This window comes from Sorex fumeus, unplaced genomic scaffold (genome assembly GCF_029834395.1).
Source record: "Sorex fumeus unplaced genomic scaffold, SorFum_2.1 ptg000233l, whole genome shotgun sequence".
Taxonomy (NCBI): Eukaryota; Metazoa; Chordata; class Mammalia; order Eulipotyphla; family Soricidae; genus Sorex; species Sorex fumeus.
This window is the reverse complement of record NW_026606290.1, coordinates 611863-628657: the sequence shown is the minus strand read 5'-3', so window position 1 is coordinate 628657 and position 16795 is coordinate 611863. Positions and strand designations below refer to the sequence as shown.

At 62.3% G+C, this 16795-nt stretch overlaps 1 protein-coding gene across 1 annotated transcript; it reads left to right on the top strand.

Annotated features, from left to right (window-relative positions):
* Positions 1-2929: 2929 nt before the first annotated feature.
* Positions 2930-16259, top strand: PRDM12 (PR/SET domain 12). The gene is made up of 5 exons (XM_056108931.1): positions 2930-3160; positions 4806-4996; positions 6531-6686; positions 14787-14898; positions 15841-16259. The coding sequence occupies exons 1-5, from the start codon at positions 2938-2940 to the stop codon at positions 16257-16259; spliced, it is 1101 nt and encodes a 366-aa protein (XP_055964906.1). The 5' UTR covers positions 2930-2937.
* The last annotated feature ends 536 nt before the right edge of the window (positions 16260-16795 follow it).

The following is a 16795-nucleotide window of genomic DNA, read 5'->3' as shown; positions in this document are numbered from 1 at the left end:
TGAATGGGGCCCGGGCGGCGGCGGCCGCGGCGGGGATAAAGATGTTGTCCCCGGCGGGGGGGAGGGGGCGCGGGCGGGAAGCGGGGCCATTCACTCCTGGCCCGGCCCCTCGGGAACCCGCGCCGAAGAAAGGGGACCGGGGCCTATTCAAGCCCTACCAGCCGCCCACAATGGGCCGATATACTGGGGGCCTCTCTATTAACGCCCATGAATATTAAAGAGATCGCAGAGCCGGGGCCCGCGGGCGCGAGAGGGGCGGCGCCTGCGAGCCGGGCCGGGCCGGTCTGGGGAGGGGGCGCGGGGCACACTCGGCCCCGGGACCGCCGGCCGGGGGGACGCCCCGATTGCACGCGTCTCGCCCTTCTTCAGGGAGAAGCAGGAGCAGGGTGGCTGCTGATTCTCTCGGACCACCGATTCCATCGGACCCCAATTCCATCGGACCCCGACTCGGGGACATCCCTCTGCTCCCCGTTTCCTGCGCTCAACATTTCTCCCTGGGGTTTGGGCTCCTGGGAAAGCAATCGACGCAGCCCAAGTGTTTCCAACTTCTGACCCCAAGTCTGGGACCTAGAAACAGCGGGAACTTTTCTCGGGAAGGGGGGTGGGGATTGGCCCCGTGACCCCGCTATGGAGGAAAGTGATCCAAAAGATGAGCGTGGGAAAACGGGAGCACCAGGCCCGGAGAAGCCAAGGGCCCTCTTTGCTCTCCTAGAGGCATTGGGAGACTGTGGGTGCAGGAATGAGCTCGCCATGGCCCCCAAGGCGCGTTCCCCACCCCCAGTCTTCTGAGAAGCTCCTGGGGATTGCCCGTTTAGGCAGCTGGTGCCGGTGACCTCCCTACCCACACACAACCCCCTGGATGCCGGCCGCGCTCCGCTCCCAGCTTCTGGGAGGAAGCGGCCAGTCTCCAGCCCTGCTCAGCCTGGGGTCCGCTCTGGACCCCTGGAAGGAGCGGAGGGCCCTGAGCATCCCGCGCTCGGCTCCTCCCAGCGCCGCCCTCTGCTGGCGCTGCCACCCGGGCCACCTTCTCTCGGCTCAGGCTGCATGCCTGCGCTCACTGCCCGGCTTAGCCTCCCCCACTCGCTGAGCTGAGCAGAGGCGCACCTGGGCCACCAGGCTGACCCCCAAGACGGGAGTCACAGGTCTGGGGACTGTGAGGACTGAGACTCCTGCGGGAGGGAGACTGGGGTTTCTGCTCCCCACCCCCAAGTCTTGGAGTGCCCAGGAGGGGCCTGGAGGGCTTTTTCCAAAGAGCCCCTTGGAGCCCAGCGCATGCCCCAGGGTCCAGAAAGCCCAGCTGCGTGTTCGAAATCTGAAACGTTGGGGCAGGTGGGAGAGGGAAGCCTGTGGCCCTTTTCCCGTCGGGGCTTGAGGCCGCAGTGCCTGCAGGAAGGGGGTGGGGAGGGGGGAGGCGGCCGCCCAGACTCGGCTCTTTTCTCTGCAAAAGGCGTTTGGAGTGGCTCTGGGTGCCTGGGAGGGGGTGCGGGAGGGAGGGGCAGCTCGGGAGGGTAGGGAAGAAAGGGTGGGGGGAGACCGGAGAGAAAGGAAGCGCTGAGAAGCAGGCGGAGGAGTTACCGCCGGCTCCGGGTCCTGCCTCGCGAAGGGGCCGAGAGCGGAGGTTCGAACCTCGCCAGCCCGTTCAGCGGGGTTCGCTTCCAGCTGCGGCTGCTCCACTCGCGAAGGTGGGGGGTCCTTTTAGATAACCCCCGAATCAGGCAGAAAAGCTGCTATCGAGAGAGAGTTTCCGCGTGCGGGAGAGTGCCTCGAGCACACCGCGGGGCGGCCCGGCGTCTCCCCCGGGCTCAGCCCCGCAGCGCGCGGCGCCGGATGCGACTTGCGCTCGGCCGCCTCGGAGATCCGGACGGAGGCACCCGGGCCCGTGTGAGACGAAACGCGGGCGCCGCTGCGCAGGCCGCCAGGAGACCAGCGCTGCCCGCATCCCGGGCGCGGATCCTTCGAGGGGCGGCTCTCTCAATGTGGGGGTTCGGAGCGCCCAGAAACTCTGGAACCAGGCCCCACCCGAAGGCCCCGCGAGCGGAGGGGAAGGGGGCGAAGGCCTGAAGGGCTGGGAAGCGCAAAACCAACCTGAGTCGGTGGGTGGGGCGCGGCCCCCGGGGGGTCGAGACCTGGCGTCCCCCAATTACCCGGTGGGGTCCTGGGAGCCCCAACGAAGCTCTCTCCCACCCCCCTTCCTGGCCCGCCTCCCTCCTCTCCTCGCTGCGGGCTGAATCCCCCCCTCCCTGTCCGGCGCTTCCCACGGAGAGAGGAGGAGGACGAGGAGGGGGGAGGTAGGGCAGCGATGGGCGGGGGTGGGGGGGGAAGGACGACGGTGCCGAGTGCCCCCCGCGCCCCCGCCCTCTGCGCTCTCGCCGCGGAGCCGCCTCGAGCCCGGCCGGGTACTCCAAGTCTGTCGTCGGACGTCAGGGGGTCATTAATAACCAATTAGGAGGGTCGCTGCGGCTCCTATAAAGGCGCTGAGATTTTGCCAAGGGGGAGACGGTCCGGGCCGGGTGTGCGAGAGGCGAGCGCGCGTCCGAGCGCCGCCGCGTCTCCGCAGCCGCCCGCCTCCCGCCCGCCCGCCCGCATCCCCCGCCCCGCACCCGCCTCCGCCTCCACCCCTGTCTGCAGCCCTCGGCGCCGCCTCTGCCTTCGCGGCTGATTCCTGCCTCTCTCTCTCTCTCTCTCTCTCTCTCTCTCTCTCTCTCTCTCTCTCTCTCTCTCTGCGCTCTGCCTTGCTCCCCCTCTTCACCTTCCTCCCTGCCACCCCCTCTCTTCCCTCTCCCTCCTGCGTCCCTGTCCTGGTCGCCGCCCGCTCCGCGACTGCCACAGCCCTCGGCTCGCGGCGCCGCTGCCCGCGCACCCCGCATCACCCCGCGAAGGCGCGGCCCCCCGGCCCTTCCCGAACCGCCCGGCGCCGGCGAGCCCCCCGGGCCGCCCATGATGGGCTCCGTGCTCCCGGCGGAGGCCCTGGTGCTCAAGACAGGGCTGAAGGCGCCGGGGCTGGCGCTGGCCGAGGTCATCACGTCCGACATCCTGCACAGCTTTCTGTACGGCCGCTGGCGCAACGTGCTGGGCGAGCAGCTCTTTGAAGACAAGAGTCACCACGCCAGCCCCAAGACCGCCTTCACGGCCGAGGTCCTGGCGCAGTCCTTCTCGGGCGGTGAGTGGTCGCGCCGTCGAAGCTGGGCGCGTCCCCGCCGCCGGGCGGCCCGCCCCGAGTCCGCGGTGCGCGCGAGGCTGCGGAGGAGAGCGCGGGGGGTCGCGACGGCCGCGCCCACCCGGGCCTCGCGGAGGCTCCGCGGGGCCTCCGCGTCCGCGCCGGCCCGAGCCGGGAAGAGCGACCAGAACCGGCGGACGGCGGACGGCGGACGGGAAACGGCCCCGCGCGCCCCGCAGGCCCCCGCGCGCGCCGCTCCCCCGCAAAAAGAGGAGCGGGGATCACGGAGGTGGAGAGGAGGAGGAGGAGGAGGAGGAGGAGGAGGAAGAGGAGGAGGAGAGGAGCAGGAGCGGGAGCGGGGATCCCGGCTCCCGGCAGCCCGCCCGCCGCCCCCCGCGTTCCCTGGCCCGCCCCTCGCTGCCGCGAGACGACGGGTTCTGGGCGCTCACTGCCTTATAGGCGTGTAATAGCAGTTGACTGAAAGAGAACGGGTTTTAAATTCATTTAGTTAACTTGGGCTTGACCCGCGAAAGTTCCCACTTAAAGCGAGAACTTTAAAAGGCAGCGGGGGGCCGGGGAAGGGGCGGAGGGCGGGCGGCGAGAAAAGGCGGTGGAGCGAGCCTGGGGGCGAGGAAAGTTTCTTTTCTCTGCGATGTCTCAAGTGCTCGCTCCTCATTCATCAGCCGGCGAACAATATCTCTCGCGGGCGCTGGCATCTCTGCCCGGCGCCGGCGCCCCCCGCCCCGCGATCTCTGTTCCTCTCCTAATTCACCGTGAACGCTGAATCCACTTCCATTCACGCTGTGTCGACCATCTGATCCCCGCTTTTTGTGAGGGGAATTCCTCGGCCCCTTTTAAACAAGTCCCCTCCGCATTGAGCTACGATTTACTGCTACAGCATTCTTCCCGGGCTAATGAATTTAGAATTAACCATTGCTTTCGAATGGGGCGCAGTGAATAAGATCACGTTAACAGCGTGACAAATCGCCGGCCGCGGCGCCGTGGGCACCGTTTAACCCCGCTTCCAGCGCGCTCTTTTCCCAGGTAGCTTAGAGGGGAACCTTGTAAGACATGGGGGGCCGCCCCGTCGCCCCCTGTGCCGCTCCCTTAGGGGGCAGGGGGACCCGGGGAGTTGCTCAAGGGAACTGCAGCGACTCTTCTTCTGCCGACGAGGCCCCTGGAGGGCTCGCCAGGGTCAGGGCTCTCTGGCTCTGCCCGGCACCGCACCGGATCCGATCCTGGGCGCAGAGGAGTTGCGTGCGGGCTCTCCGCCGCCGCCCGAGTCCTGTCGAACCCGCCATGGCTTTTCCCGACACTTCCGTCCCTGGCGGCGCATCCTCCCTGGCCCTTTCTGGGTGGGGGTTCTGGGTGGGGGTTCTGGGGAACTCACAGAAGGGTAGCCGTTTGGAGCCCCCAGCGCCTCGGACCACGGCCCCAGCCGCGCAAGGAGCACCGAAATCTTCCCACGGCCGCGTGGACCATCAGCTCCTCCTCACGGAGCTGGCCTCAGTTTACCGATTTCGAAAACCATGCCCTGCGGGGACTCGGCTGTCCTGGCTGTCCTGAAACCCTTCCAGGAGGGAAGGTAGGGGCCATTGTCGAGGCGCTGAGGACGCCAGGTCTGACCCAGCCCCCTGCTCCCCTCCAGAGGTGCAGAAACTCTCCAGCCTGGTACTGCCCACCGAGGTGGTCATCGCACAGAGCTCCATCCCCGGAGAGGGCCTGGGCATCTTCTCCAAGACCTGGATCAAGGCGGGCACGGAGATGGGCCCCTTCACCGGCCGAGTAATCGCCCCGGAGCACGTGGACATCTGCAAGAATAACAACCTAATGTGGGAGGTACAAGGGGACCCAGACAACCATGGGGCGCTGGAACTGGGTGGGGGGGGGAATTCTGAAGGTTAATGCCCTGGCCAGCTCCAGAACACCGCGGTCCCCTTCTCATGAACAGCCTGGCGGTAGCCCCCATCTCATTAAGGAGCACAGATATCCACAGTAGCCTTGTCCTCCCCTGCACACCCCACCCCTGCACTGCCCAGGGGTCTCCTCAGCCTCCTGTCTTCCCTTCTATGAGTCTGCCCAGGAGACTAACCAGGGCGCTGGAGCCGTTGAAGCTGGAAGGAAGCTGCCTGTGGGGTGCGCTCCTTAGCCCAGTCCACCGTCGCTGTAATGAGCAGGGTGGAGGGCCGCAGCGAGAGCACAGCGGGAAGGCCCTTGCCTTGCATGCGGCCCACCCGGGTTTGATCCTCAGCATCCCATGTGGTCCCCTGAGCACTGCCAGGAGTGATCCCTAAGAGCAGAGCCAGGAGTAAGGCCTGAGCACCGCTAGCTGTGGCCTCAAAGCAAACAAAATAATACAATTTTAAAAGGAGCGGGGAGGCACTGGCCACGCAGTGGACCCGGAGCTATGTGCCCACATTACACGCAGGAAAGCTGGTCCCCCCAACACTGCCAGTGCAGCAGGGTCATCCCCAGACCCTTCCCTGTGGGGCTCCCCCTGCTGAGCTAGGCTGGTGCACCCCTTCCCGGAACCTTGTCCCACCCCCACACCTCCACTGCAGCCCTCACCTGGCATACACACCCAACAAACACACACACCAGAGACAAAGCCTGCAGCTGATCACAGCCACCTGAGGTGGAGAGTCAGAGCCCCCCTTACCCCCGGAGCCCTGGGGACTGGACTCACCTGTCCCAGGCTGGGCGAAGCCTCTGCCTTCTCCAGCAGTGACCAGGGTTGGATGTGGGGACCAATTTGATCTCTGAGGATTTTGTTTTGTTTTGTTTTCTTTGGGGGCCACACCCATCAGTGCTCAGGACTTCCTCCTGGCTCTGTGCTCAGGGATCACTCCGGAGGGGCGCTCCGGGTCCTGTGTGATGCCAGGGGTCCAACCCAGGTCAGCCACGCGCAGGGCAGGTGCCATCCCTGCTGTTCTGTCTCTCCAGTCCCCCTGGATCCCCTTGGCGGCTCCCACCAAGACATCTGGCAGAGGATCACGGCCGAACCCCCTGCCTTTCACACTGACCCAGATTCGACCCCGCCCCCCCCCCCCCCCCCGCAGCATCCTCTTCTGAGGCCATCGTGCTCCCGGGAGCACTTTGCATCCTGTGGGAGATCATGGGCGCCAGTCTGTCTGGTCAGCAGCAGGCACCTTCTCCTGGGGGTGGGGAAAGGTGGCATCAGGGGCCTGGGGGGGCCTTATGTGGGTGCTCCTGCCCCCACCCAGCCATGGGTCCCCTTGGGTCCTGGAAATGGAGGGGAGAAGAGCCGTGCTCCTCCCCCTAGGGCGGCTGGTGGAAGGAGAGAGTGTGATTGTGAGGGGCTGAGGGGACAAGTCCCCCTGCCCTGCTTACGCGGCCCATGCCCTGCATCCAGGTGTTCAATGAAGACGGGACCGTGCGCTACTTTATCGATGCCAGCCAGGAGGACCACCGCAGCTGGATGACCTACATCAAGTGCGCCCGCAACGAGCAGGAGCAGAACCTCGAGGTGGTCCAGATTGGCACCAGCATCTTCTACAAGGCCATCGAGGTGGGTGTGTGTGCTGGGCGCAGGGTCCTGCCTGGGGCCGCGGCGGGTGGAGGGGCATGGCCCCGGGGAACAGATGCCACGGTGAGGGTGGCCGTGAGACCCCGATTCTGCTGAGAGCGTCCTGGGGAGGATGTTGGTCTCCAGAGAGTTGAGAGGCGGCTCTGTCTGCTGTGGGCCAGAGAGCCCTGGTGCCTTGGGGGACCCTCAGGGCCTGTGGGGCATCACCTTCCTGCCTCTGGTTGCTCTGGGCATCCTGCGTCCCCTGGCTATTGGGTGTATGCGTTTAGTCCAGGCTGGGCCGGGAGGTCCTACCCAAGCGGGCAGCAGTCAGGAGTGGGGTGCTCGGGGGAGGGGAGTGAGCAGACGGTGAACTGCAGGGCGGGGGCTCAGCAGGCTGGATCATGGGAGGTGCAGGGGAGGACAAAGGAGTGTCCACTATGGAAGTCCCTGGGCGGATGGGAAAGGGCTGGCCGGAAGCCGGGACCGGGGCTGAGTGCAATCACTGGCCGAGTTCTGGCTGGGGACAGGGCGGGGGAGGGACCTGGACAGTGTCCAGCAGAGGGATATTTGCTTAGCACCTGGCCTGGACTGTGGTCCCCAACTCCCTCTGGCAGGTTGGGGGCAAGTGCCGAGTGTGGAGGCTGCCCCCACTTTTCTGGACCTTAAGCTTCTGCCCCTCTGTAGGGGCAATAACGTGTCTCTGGGGTTGGGGATGAGTCTGGAGATTTGGGGGACCTGATGAGCCCCCACCCTAGGCTCGAGAACGCCCTTCCTATACTCTGTTCTCCCCCTGGCCAAGTCTTTCTAAGGCCTGAGGGCCTCTGAGAGGGAAGATTCTAGAACCAGGGTCAAAGTGTCCCCAAATAACCAGGGCCCAGGATTCCCTCAGCCAGTGCCGGTGGCTGAGCGGGTACTAAGGTGACCAGACAAAAAGGCGTGAGTGTGGTTTCAGCGAGGTGGGACAGGCATGGGCGGGAGGGCAGCTCGAAGGTGACCCCAGCCGAAACAGAGCTCGCCGTGACTGCTGCTCCGGGAGTAAGTCCTCTCCGTGACAGTTTAACTGTCCCAGTTCACACCCTCCCTCGGCTTCTCAGCCTGACACTTCTCCACTAACACGCACACACCACTGCCTGCCCTGCCCTGGCACACTGCATAGGCACACAATGCACCACATGTGTGCATACACAAAGCATACGTTGTGTATACAGGCATGGGGCATGCATGCATACAGACACATGCTGTGTACACAGACCTGCAATATATATGTATCCAGGCACATGCACGCGTCGCACAGGGGCATATACACAGATGTACAGCCAGATGGTCACACACACGTAGGCACACAAGGCACACACAAAGCCATGCAAGTAGAGTCGGGGAGATCGTACAGAGGGGAGGGCCTTTGCCTTTCACACTGACCCGGATTCAATCCCCAGCATCCCAGATGGTGCCCCAAGTCCCTCCGGAGTAATTCCTGAATGCAGAGCCAAGAGTGACCCCTGAACATGGTGGATGTGTCCCAAAAAGCCACATAAGGAAAGACACAACCACGAACGCCCAGGCACACATGCACGTAAGCCACAGGCACCCAAACACATACATGGACACAGGCACACAGACTCATATATGCACACAGGTACACAAGCACACACATCAAAGGCACACACTCTCACACAGAGGTCTACACATGCACACGTGCATGCATGCAGACACACAGGTGACACACAAGCACACCTATGTGCACACCAGCACACACATATGCATGCACACAAGTGCTCCTATGCACACAGGCACACTGATACACGTTTGTCAAAAGAACACAGAGGCCTGATTCCCGCTGCACCACCATGGGACCCCCAGGCCCGGTTCTGCCCCGGGCACCACAAGAAGGTGGCAGACAGAGGAGCATTAGTGACATTTATGCAGAAACGCAGGCCCAGCGGGACGGCGGTTGAGCACGTCTCCGGGGAGGGATTGGAGTCGAGCAGATGGAGAAAGATGGAGAAAACCTTTTGGTCGGGAACTTCAGCTGATAGCAGGAGGGTGAGGAAAAGGGTCCACAGCACAGCTCCTGTGCTGGGAGGCGCCAGGCCTCAGCTCATCTATGGAGTCCTCCTCAGCAGCATCTGAGGGTCTGAGCACAAACTCTCCGTGACACTGAACACACTCTCACACTGTGACCCGCTTCCAGGGGCGGGGATTGGGGGAGAGTACCAGAGTACCAAGCCAGGGGCCCCTTAAGGAGCTCCTCCTCCTCCTCCTCCTCCTCCTCCTCCTCCTCCTCCTCCTCCTCCTCCTCCTCCTCCTCCTCCTCCTCCTCCTCCTCCTCCTCCTCCTCCTCCTCCTCCTCCTCCTCCTCCTCCTCCTCCTCCTCCTCCTCCTCCTCCTCTCTTTTTGGTTTGTGTTGCTTTGTTTTGTTGTGGGCCACACCCAGCTGTGCTCAGGGCTTCCTCCTGGCTCTGCACTCAGGGATCATCGCTTCTGGTAGGGCTCAGGAGGCCACAAGCGATCAAACCTGGGCCAACCATGTGCAAGGCGGCTGTCTTAGCTGCGGTCCCATCTCTCTGGCCCCTGGTCTTTGTTGTTTGTCCCCCCCCCCCCCCCCCAGTTCTTTCTGTTTCGTAACTGCTGTCTCTCCGTGCCCTGGAAGGGGAAGAAATGTCTTCGCTCCCTCAGCAGGTTTCGGCTCTCTCCTTCCCACAGTCACACCTCGACCCCCTCCAGCCTGAACACATGCCCACATGGGGTCCGTGGCAACCGGGGCAGAGGCTCACAGTGGTAGGGAGGTGTTCAGGAGGAGGGAGAGCGCTTTGTGTGGGCAAGGATGCCCTGGTTCTATCCCCAACGCCCCATAACAATCAATCCATCCATTTCAAGGAAGAAATAGATCTGCATCTGATAACTAAAATAAAAATAAATTAAAAAATAAAAAGACTTACCCGCCACCCGCCTCTCCCAGAAAAATGGACTCTAAATCCAGGTCCCTGAAGGATATTTCTATAAAGTGCCCAGCTAAGATGAGCGGATGCCAGCTGGTGAATCATAAGAGCTTTCTGCAGGAAGGGGCTAGGAGTTTAGGATTCCTCCCCTCCCACCGTGTTTTTATTCGGTTTGGGGCCACATCTAGCAGTGCTCAGGGCTTCCTGCTGGCTTTGTGCTCAGGGATCATTCCTGGTGGGCTCAGAGGGTGCGAGGGATGGAACCCTGGTCTGCTGCCCACAAGCACCTTAAGCCTGGACTAGCTCTCAGCTCCGGTTTAGTATTTAGCAACTTTCCGGGGCTGGAGCGATAGCACAGCAGGGAGGGCGTTTGCCTTGTGGGGTCGATTCCCTGCATCCCATATGGTCCCCCAAGCACTGCCAGGAGTGAATCCTGAGTGCAGAGCCAGGAGTAACCCCTGTGCATCGCCGGGTGCGACTCAAAAAGAAAAAAAAAAAGAGGATTTAGCAACTTTCCTTTTTTCCTTTTCCTTGTGCCCACAAATCACCGTGCCCTGAAGTCTGGGTTTTTTTCTTTCTGTTTCTTTCCCTCTTTGGGGGCCATTGAGATTTTGTTTTCCTGGTATCCCTTCGTCATATTTGCTTTTCTTGGCTGGGCAAGGCCCGGGAGGTGGGGGGGGGGGTGTTTTGGTTAAGGATCGGCCTCAGTGATGACGCAGCCTGGGCAGAGCGCCTCGGCGCCGGCGCCACAGACACGCAGCAGCCGGTGCCCTGGGTACCGTCCCGACTGCCGGACAGAGCGCAGGGTCAGGTTGCTGGTGGGAGGCTGATCCCTGCGCCCTGGGGCCTCCCTGTTTGCTGAGTCTCTATTAATTGGTGTGTCAGGACAACTGAGCTACAGTGGCAATTGATACTCGTCCAGATGACGCGGACTCCTTCTCCGCTCTGGCTTCTGCCCCGCCGGGCTGGGGAGGGCCCCGGAGTCTCAGGGGAGCCTGTTCCATCGTGTGCCGGGAGTTTCTATTAGGGAAACAAACCCTGGACCCCAATACTTTGAAAAAACCAGGAATGAGGCCGAGGCAAACTTCTAGCCTGGAGGCCGGGTTCAGAAGTGCCAGTTGAGCGCTCGTCGTTATCCAGGAAGGCTCGGGGTGGATATCCCCCTTCCCCAGTCCTGGCCTTGGGGACACAGGATGTGGGTTTTGGGGTGGGCTGCAGGCTGCTTGGCCATTCACAGTATGTCCTGAGCTGGTTCCTGCTGCCTGAGGAAGAGCCGGAGCTTGCCCAGTTCTCTGAGTCTGGAACAGAGACCTGAGCCAGCTGCAGCGTAGACCCTAAGGAGATCGTATTGTAGAGGGCCCGGGGTCAGCAGCCACTTGCTTTTAGGGGTCAGCTGGTGGGAGCCGGAAACCACTGGACAGTAGTGTCAAAATCTTAGGAAAAGGCTGTCATTCCCTGGGGTTCCTTCCGGGGAGTGGCGGGAGGGACCCCCAGAACAGGTCTGCAAGGGCAGCTGCTGGCTTCTCAGAACTCTGAAGGGGGTCTCTCCTCTCCTTTGAGAGACCCAAGTTCTGGGCCTCTGTAGATGCAGCTGTCCCCAGGGCCACTGGCTTCTCCCCACCCTTCTCTATTTCAATTCCAGTGGGATTGGGTCCCGATAGACTTTCTTTAAAAATGTCTTGATTTGGGGGCTGGAGCGAGAGTTCAATAGGGAGGGCATTTGTCTTGCAGACAGCTGACCCAGGTTCGGTCCCCGGTATCCCATGTGGTCCCCTGGGCACCGCTGGGAATAATTCCTGATGCAGAGCCAGGAGAAACCCCTGAGCATTGCTGGGTGTGACCCAAAGACAACAACAAAAATGTTAAAACCTGGGGGTCAGAGAGAGAGAGTTCAGAGGGTGATGCCCGAGCACATGTGTCGCCCGCATCTCCCTTCTTGAGATGTGTACTTTCATGCTTTCGTGTCTAATGCTGGGATGTGTGTAGGGGCTCTCTCTGCCCTGGGAGAAGCCTGTGTTTTCTCTTGAGTGATTTCCCCTCTTTCTCTCTCTCCCCCCTCCACACCTTAAACCCTCCAAATAAAATCTATTTATTTCACACACAAAAAATTTGGGTATAAAAGCAAACACAAATTTTTAATTAGAAATTATTATTATTATTTTGGTATGGGGATGCACCTGGGAGTGCTCAGGACTTACTCCTAGCTTCCCATCAGGGCTTAATCTTGGCAGTGCTTGGGGGACCGTATGTGATGCCAGAAATCAAACCCTCACACTGTATCTCTGGCCCTGCTTGGTTTGTTGCTGTTGTTGCTGCTGTTTGTCTGTTTTGTTTTGTGTGCCCCACCCAACTGTACTCAGCGCTGACTCCTGGCTCTGTGCTCAGGGATCAGTCCTGGAGGGCTCAGGAGACTCCAGAGGCTGCTGGGGGCTGAACCCAGCCGTGTGCCAGGCCGATGCCCTCCCCAGTCTCTGGCCCCTTGTTCTTTATTTATTGGTCTTTTGGACACGCTGGTGGTGCTCAGGGCTTATTCCTGGCTCTGTGCTCTGGAATCACTTCTGGCAGGGCTCGGGGGACTCTGGGAGGTGTCGAGAGAACAAGCCTGGGTGGGCCGTGTGCAAGGTGAGAGCCCCGCCCGCTGCACGTTAGCTCTGGCCCCAGGCCTTATTATTTTTAAAACGTCAGATGCATGGTGTAGGCAGTGGAAGCTTTTCTGCACCATCATGCCAGCCTCTAAAGCAGCATTTAGTTTTTTTGGCCACCCCAGGGCTCCCAGGGCCGCCACGAGCCAACAAGGGCTCAGGCCTCTCTCGCGGGATTCACATGATCTGACTGTGTGTCTGCCTCAGTGGGGTCATTACTTCAAATTAGTGGAATTCATCTCCGTCTGTTTCAAAACAGGTCATCCATAAACGACTTGCTCTTGGGTGCAGTTACTGCCCCGGCTCTGAGAAACCGTCTTCCCACTCACTGCCTGGAATTTGATTCAGAATTCGGGCCAATCCGTCGGCATCCTCCTCACCCCGGCTACGGTCACTGCGAGGGTTTTTACAGGCCCTGGGACCCGTCACATTACTGGCAGTGAAAAAGCTGCTGGAGGGGGTGGGGTTCCCACACTTGGAGCGACAGCAGTGGGTGGTCTGTGATGCTCACTGGACCCCACTGACCTGTGCTAACCTGGGGGAGCAGGAGGGTGTGGCCACATGGGTCACTGAACCCCAACAAGCACGTGGGGAGAGGCTGAGGGGGGTCTCTCGGTGTAGCTGAGTGCATCTCAATGCGCGGCTCTGGGGCCTGCGCCCACCCTGCAGTCCTGTCCCTGAAGAAATGGGCACATTCGGGGGACAGTGGGGTATGAGGTGGTCGCTGGAGTAATATCTGGCTTTGTGTGAGAACTGAAGCCGGGGGTGGGTTCCTGTTGGAGGGACATTTATTTTCTTTCTTCTTTTTCTTTAATGTTTTTATTTATTTATTTATTTATTTTATCAGTGAAACACCATGAGGTATAGTTGTAGACTTACAAACTTTCATGCTTGGGTTTCAGTTATACGGTGATCGAGTACCCATCCCTCCACCAGTGCCCATTCTCCTCCACCAATGATCCCAGTAGCCCTCCCACCCCCCCACCCATCCTCCTCACCCCACCCCACCTCTGTGGCAGGGCATTCCCTTTTGCTCTCTCTTTCCTTTAGGGTGTTGTAGTTTGCAATAGAGGTATTGCGTAGCCAGTGTGTTCGGTCTATAGTCTACTTTCAGCACGCATCTCGTATCCTGAGTGACCCTGGAGGGACTTTTATTTATTTATTTATTTATTTATTTTAAAGTTATTATTATTTTGCTTTTTGGGTCACACCTGGTGATACTCAGGGGTTACCCCTGGTTCTGCACTCAGGAATTACTCCTGGCGGTGCTTGGGGGACACTTTGGGATGTTGGGAATCGAACCTGGGTTGGCCACGTGCAAGGCAAACGCCCTATCTGCTGTGCTATTGCTCCAGCCCCTCGAGGGACTTTAAATCAAACTCTCAGGTGTGGAGCTGCCTTGGGATCTGCCTCTCCACACCCTCCCCTGGAGGCAAGGAATCCCCGCGACCTGACCCTGGCACCTCCACTTACACAGGAGGACTCAGAAATAGGTTTCTCTCTTTTTCATCCTTTTCCTAAGGGGTCCGACCAAACCTCTCTCCACGTCCTGACCAGGCCACCAGGCCAGCATCTCCTGGGCTTTGCCAGGTTCCCGACCTGGCTTCTCCCTCGCTGACCCTGAGCCTTCAGGAGGATTGGGCAGGGTTGGCCCAGCCCAGTGGGGTCAGGAGGGGCAGCTGCAGGGCACTCTGACGCTTCTTTGGCCGTCGGGTTCTGCTATGGGCTGTGCAGGACTCAGGGGCTCAGTGCCACATGGCTGAATGGTGCAGACCAGAAGCTTCTAGAAGGTGGGGACCTGCAAGCCAGAACCAGAAAGAGGGGCAGGGCCTTCTGGCAGGGGCACTTCTGGGGGCCTTGAGACATCCCGATGGAATCCTGTGTGATTTTGTGCCGTCACTCTCACGGGGGGCGCCCCCTCTCCTTTGCCCCCACCAGATGGGCACTGTGGGCCCCACACATGGGAGTGTAGGCGGCTCTCCCTGAGCGCCTGGTGGGCCCCTTTAGGGTGACCCAGGGTGTGGGGGGTGATCAGATTCACCTCTGAGCTGGGTCACCCTTGATGGGGCCATCTCAGTCCAGGACACAGTGCCACCGACTCTGTTCCATGCAGCCCCGAATTTCAGCAGCATTTGCTAGTCTCTGTCATGAGTGTGTCATACGCCCCGTGGCTGGGGACAGAGGGACAGGCGACAGGCTGTGCATCAGGCTGTGTCCACAGGCTGGGCACCCCCCCCCCCCCCCCCGTATGTGCCTCCCACTTTAACTCCATCCCTGCCTGGGGCTGTGTCAATTTGGAGCTGGCTGGGTTCCTAGCAGCAGAGCTGGGAGTGTGGCGGGGTGTTGGCAGGGGACAGAGCTTTGTCACCTGCCCCCTGTGCTCCTTGCCAGCAGTGGGGAGAGGGAGGATTGGGGTGTTGGTTTGGTGGAGGTTGCCCAACTTCGACCTGGACGGGTATCTGAGGCAGAACCCTGAGGGCTGAGAGGCGGGGCCCCCTGACCTCTGGCCTCTCCCGTAGATGATCCCCCCGGACCAGGAGCTGCTGGTGTGGTACGGGAACTCACACAACACCTTCCTGGGGATCCCGGGCGTGCCTGGGCTGGAGGAGGAGCAGAAGAAGAACAAACATGGTAGGTGGCTGCAGGATGACGAGGGGCCCAGGGAGCCCAGGATCGGGGACCCCCACCCCTTGCCCCCCGAGAATTCAATCTCTAGCACCATCGAGCAGCTTTAACTTTCTTTTTGTGTTTATTTCTGGGCCACACTCGGTGCTGCTGACTCTATGCTCAGGGATCGCTCCTGACAGTGCTCAGGGGACCACGCACGGTGCTGAGGATGGAACCCGGGTTGGCCACGCCTGTGTTTCTAGCAGCCCTGAGTGTTCCCCGGCCCAGGCAGGGGTGGGAGTAGGCTGGGGGCAGGCAGTGGTGGCGAGGGGGGCAGGTCCTCCAGCAAGGAGCCGGTCGTGGCGTCCGGCGGGGGCTGTGCCCCGCTATACCCACCTGGAAAGGCAAGGTGAGCTGAGGCGGCTTGTGTGCTTCCTTCCGGCCCTGCCTTCTTGCCGGGCTCCCCGGAAGCCGCCCCCACGGGGCCACCTAGCGGGTGCCAAGTCTTGTGCTCACCCTTTCCACGGCACGACCCTACCTGGGGCCTCCGTATACAAGTCTCGAGATGGGGTGACCCCTCTGCTTTTGGAGAGGGTTTCCAGCCGCGACTCCGCAGCGCCAGTTTGTCTCCCGTTTCTCCGGTAGGGGGAGCTCGTGGCCTGGCTCTGTGACCGTCTCCCACTCAGGGTTCAGAAAAGGGGGGCGCAGCTCCCTGTGCAGAGCCGGGCGGTGGGGGGGGGGGGTAGACGAGTTACTGGGGAGGGCAGGGAACCTTCGAGAATATCCTGGTGGTGGTGGTACCCATTTCACATCACTGAACGTTGCGGTTTCCTGAGTCCAGGGAGCGCTCCTGACCTGGCTGTGGGGTCCAGCTCCGAATGTACCCCCCCCACCCCCGGTCCAGGAGCTTGGGGTGTGGCCGCGGCGCGGGCTCTAACGCGGCTGCCCTTTGTGTCCCCCCGCCAGAGGACTTCCACCCCGCGGACTCGGCGGCGGGCACGGCGGGCCGCATGCGCTGCGTCATCTGCCACCGCGGCTTCAACTCCCGCAGCAACCTGCGCTCGCACATGCGCATCCACACGCTGGACAAGCCCTTCGTGTGCCGCTTCTGCAACCGCCGCTTCAGCCAGTCGTCCACGCTGCGCAACCACGTGCGCCTGCACACGGGCGAGCGCCCCTACAAGTGCCAGGTGTGCCAGAGCGCCTACTCGCAGCTGGCCGGCCTGCGCGCCCACCAGAAGAGCGCGCGCCACCGGCCGCCCAGCGCCGCGCTGCAGGCGCACTCGCCCGCGCTGCCCGCGCCGCACGCGCACGCGCCCGCGCTCGCCGCCGCCGCCGCCGCCGCCGCCGCCGCCGCGCACCACCTGCCGGCCATGGTGCTGTGAGCGCGCCCGCCCCCGCCGCCCCGCGCGCGCCCGTCCCGCGCGCCCCCGCCACCTGCGCGCCCATCTCGCGCCTCCTCGCCGCGCGCGCGCGCGCCCGTCCCTCGCACCCTCGCGGGCACCCCGGCCCCGCGCGCGCTCGTCCCGCGCGCCCCCGCCCCCTGCGCGCCCATCTCTCTCCTCCTCGCCCCGCGCGCGGGCACCCCGGCCCCGCGCGCGCTCGTCCCGCGCGCCCCCGCCCCCTGCGCACCCATTTCGCGCCCCCGCCCCCTGCGCGCCCATCTCGCTCCTCCTCGCCCCGCGCGCGCGCCCATCCCTCGCACCCCTCGCGGGCACCCCGGCCCCGCGCGCGCTCGTCCCGCGCGCCCCCGCCCCCTGCGCACCCATCTCTCGCACACCTCGCCGACACCCCTGGCCCGAGCGCGCTCATCTCGCGCGCCCCCTGCGCACCAATCTCGCGCGACCCCGCCCCCTGCGCACCCATCTCGCGCGCTCCCGCCCCGTGCGCGCCCATCTCACACCTCGAGGGCACACCTACC

Coding starts and splice junctions, on each gene's coding strand:
- PRDM12 (XM_056108931.1), top strand. CDS start 2,938: ATGATGGGCTCCGTGCTCCCGGCGGAGGCCCTGGTGCTCAAGACAGGG. Junction 3,161..4,805: donor GGCGCAGTCCTTCTCGGGCG/GTGAGTGGTCGC, acceptor GCTCCCCTCCAG/AGGTGCAGAAACTCTCCAGC. Junction 4,997..6,530: donor ATAACAACCTAATGTGGGAG/GTACAAGGGGAC, acceptor CCCTGCATCCAG/GTGTTCAATGAAGACGGGAC.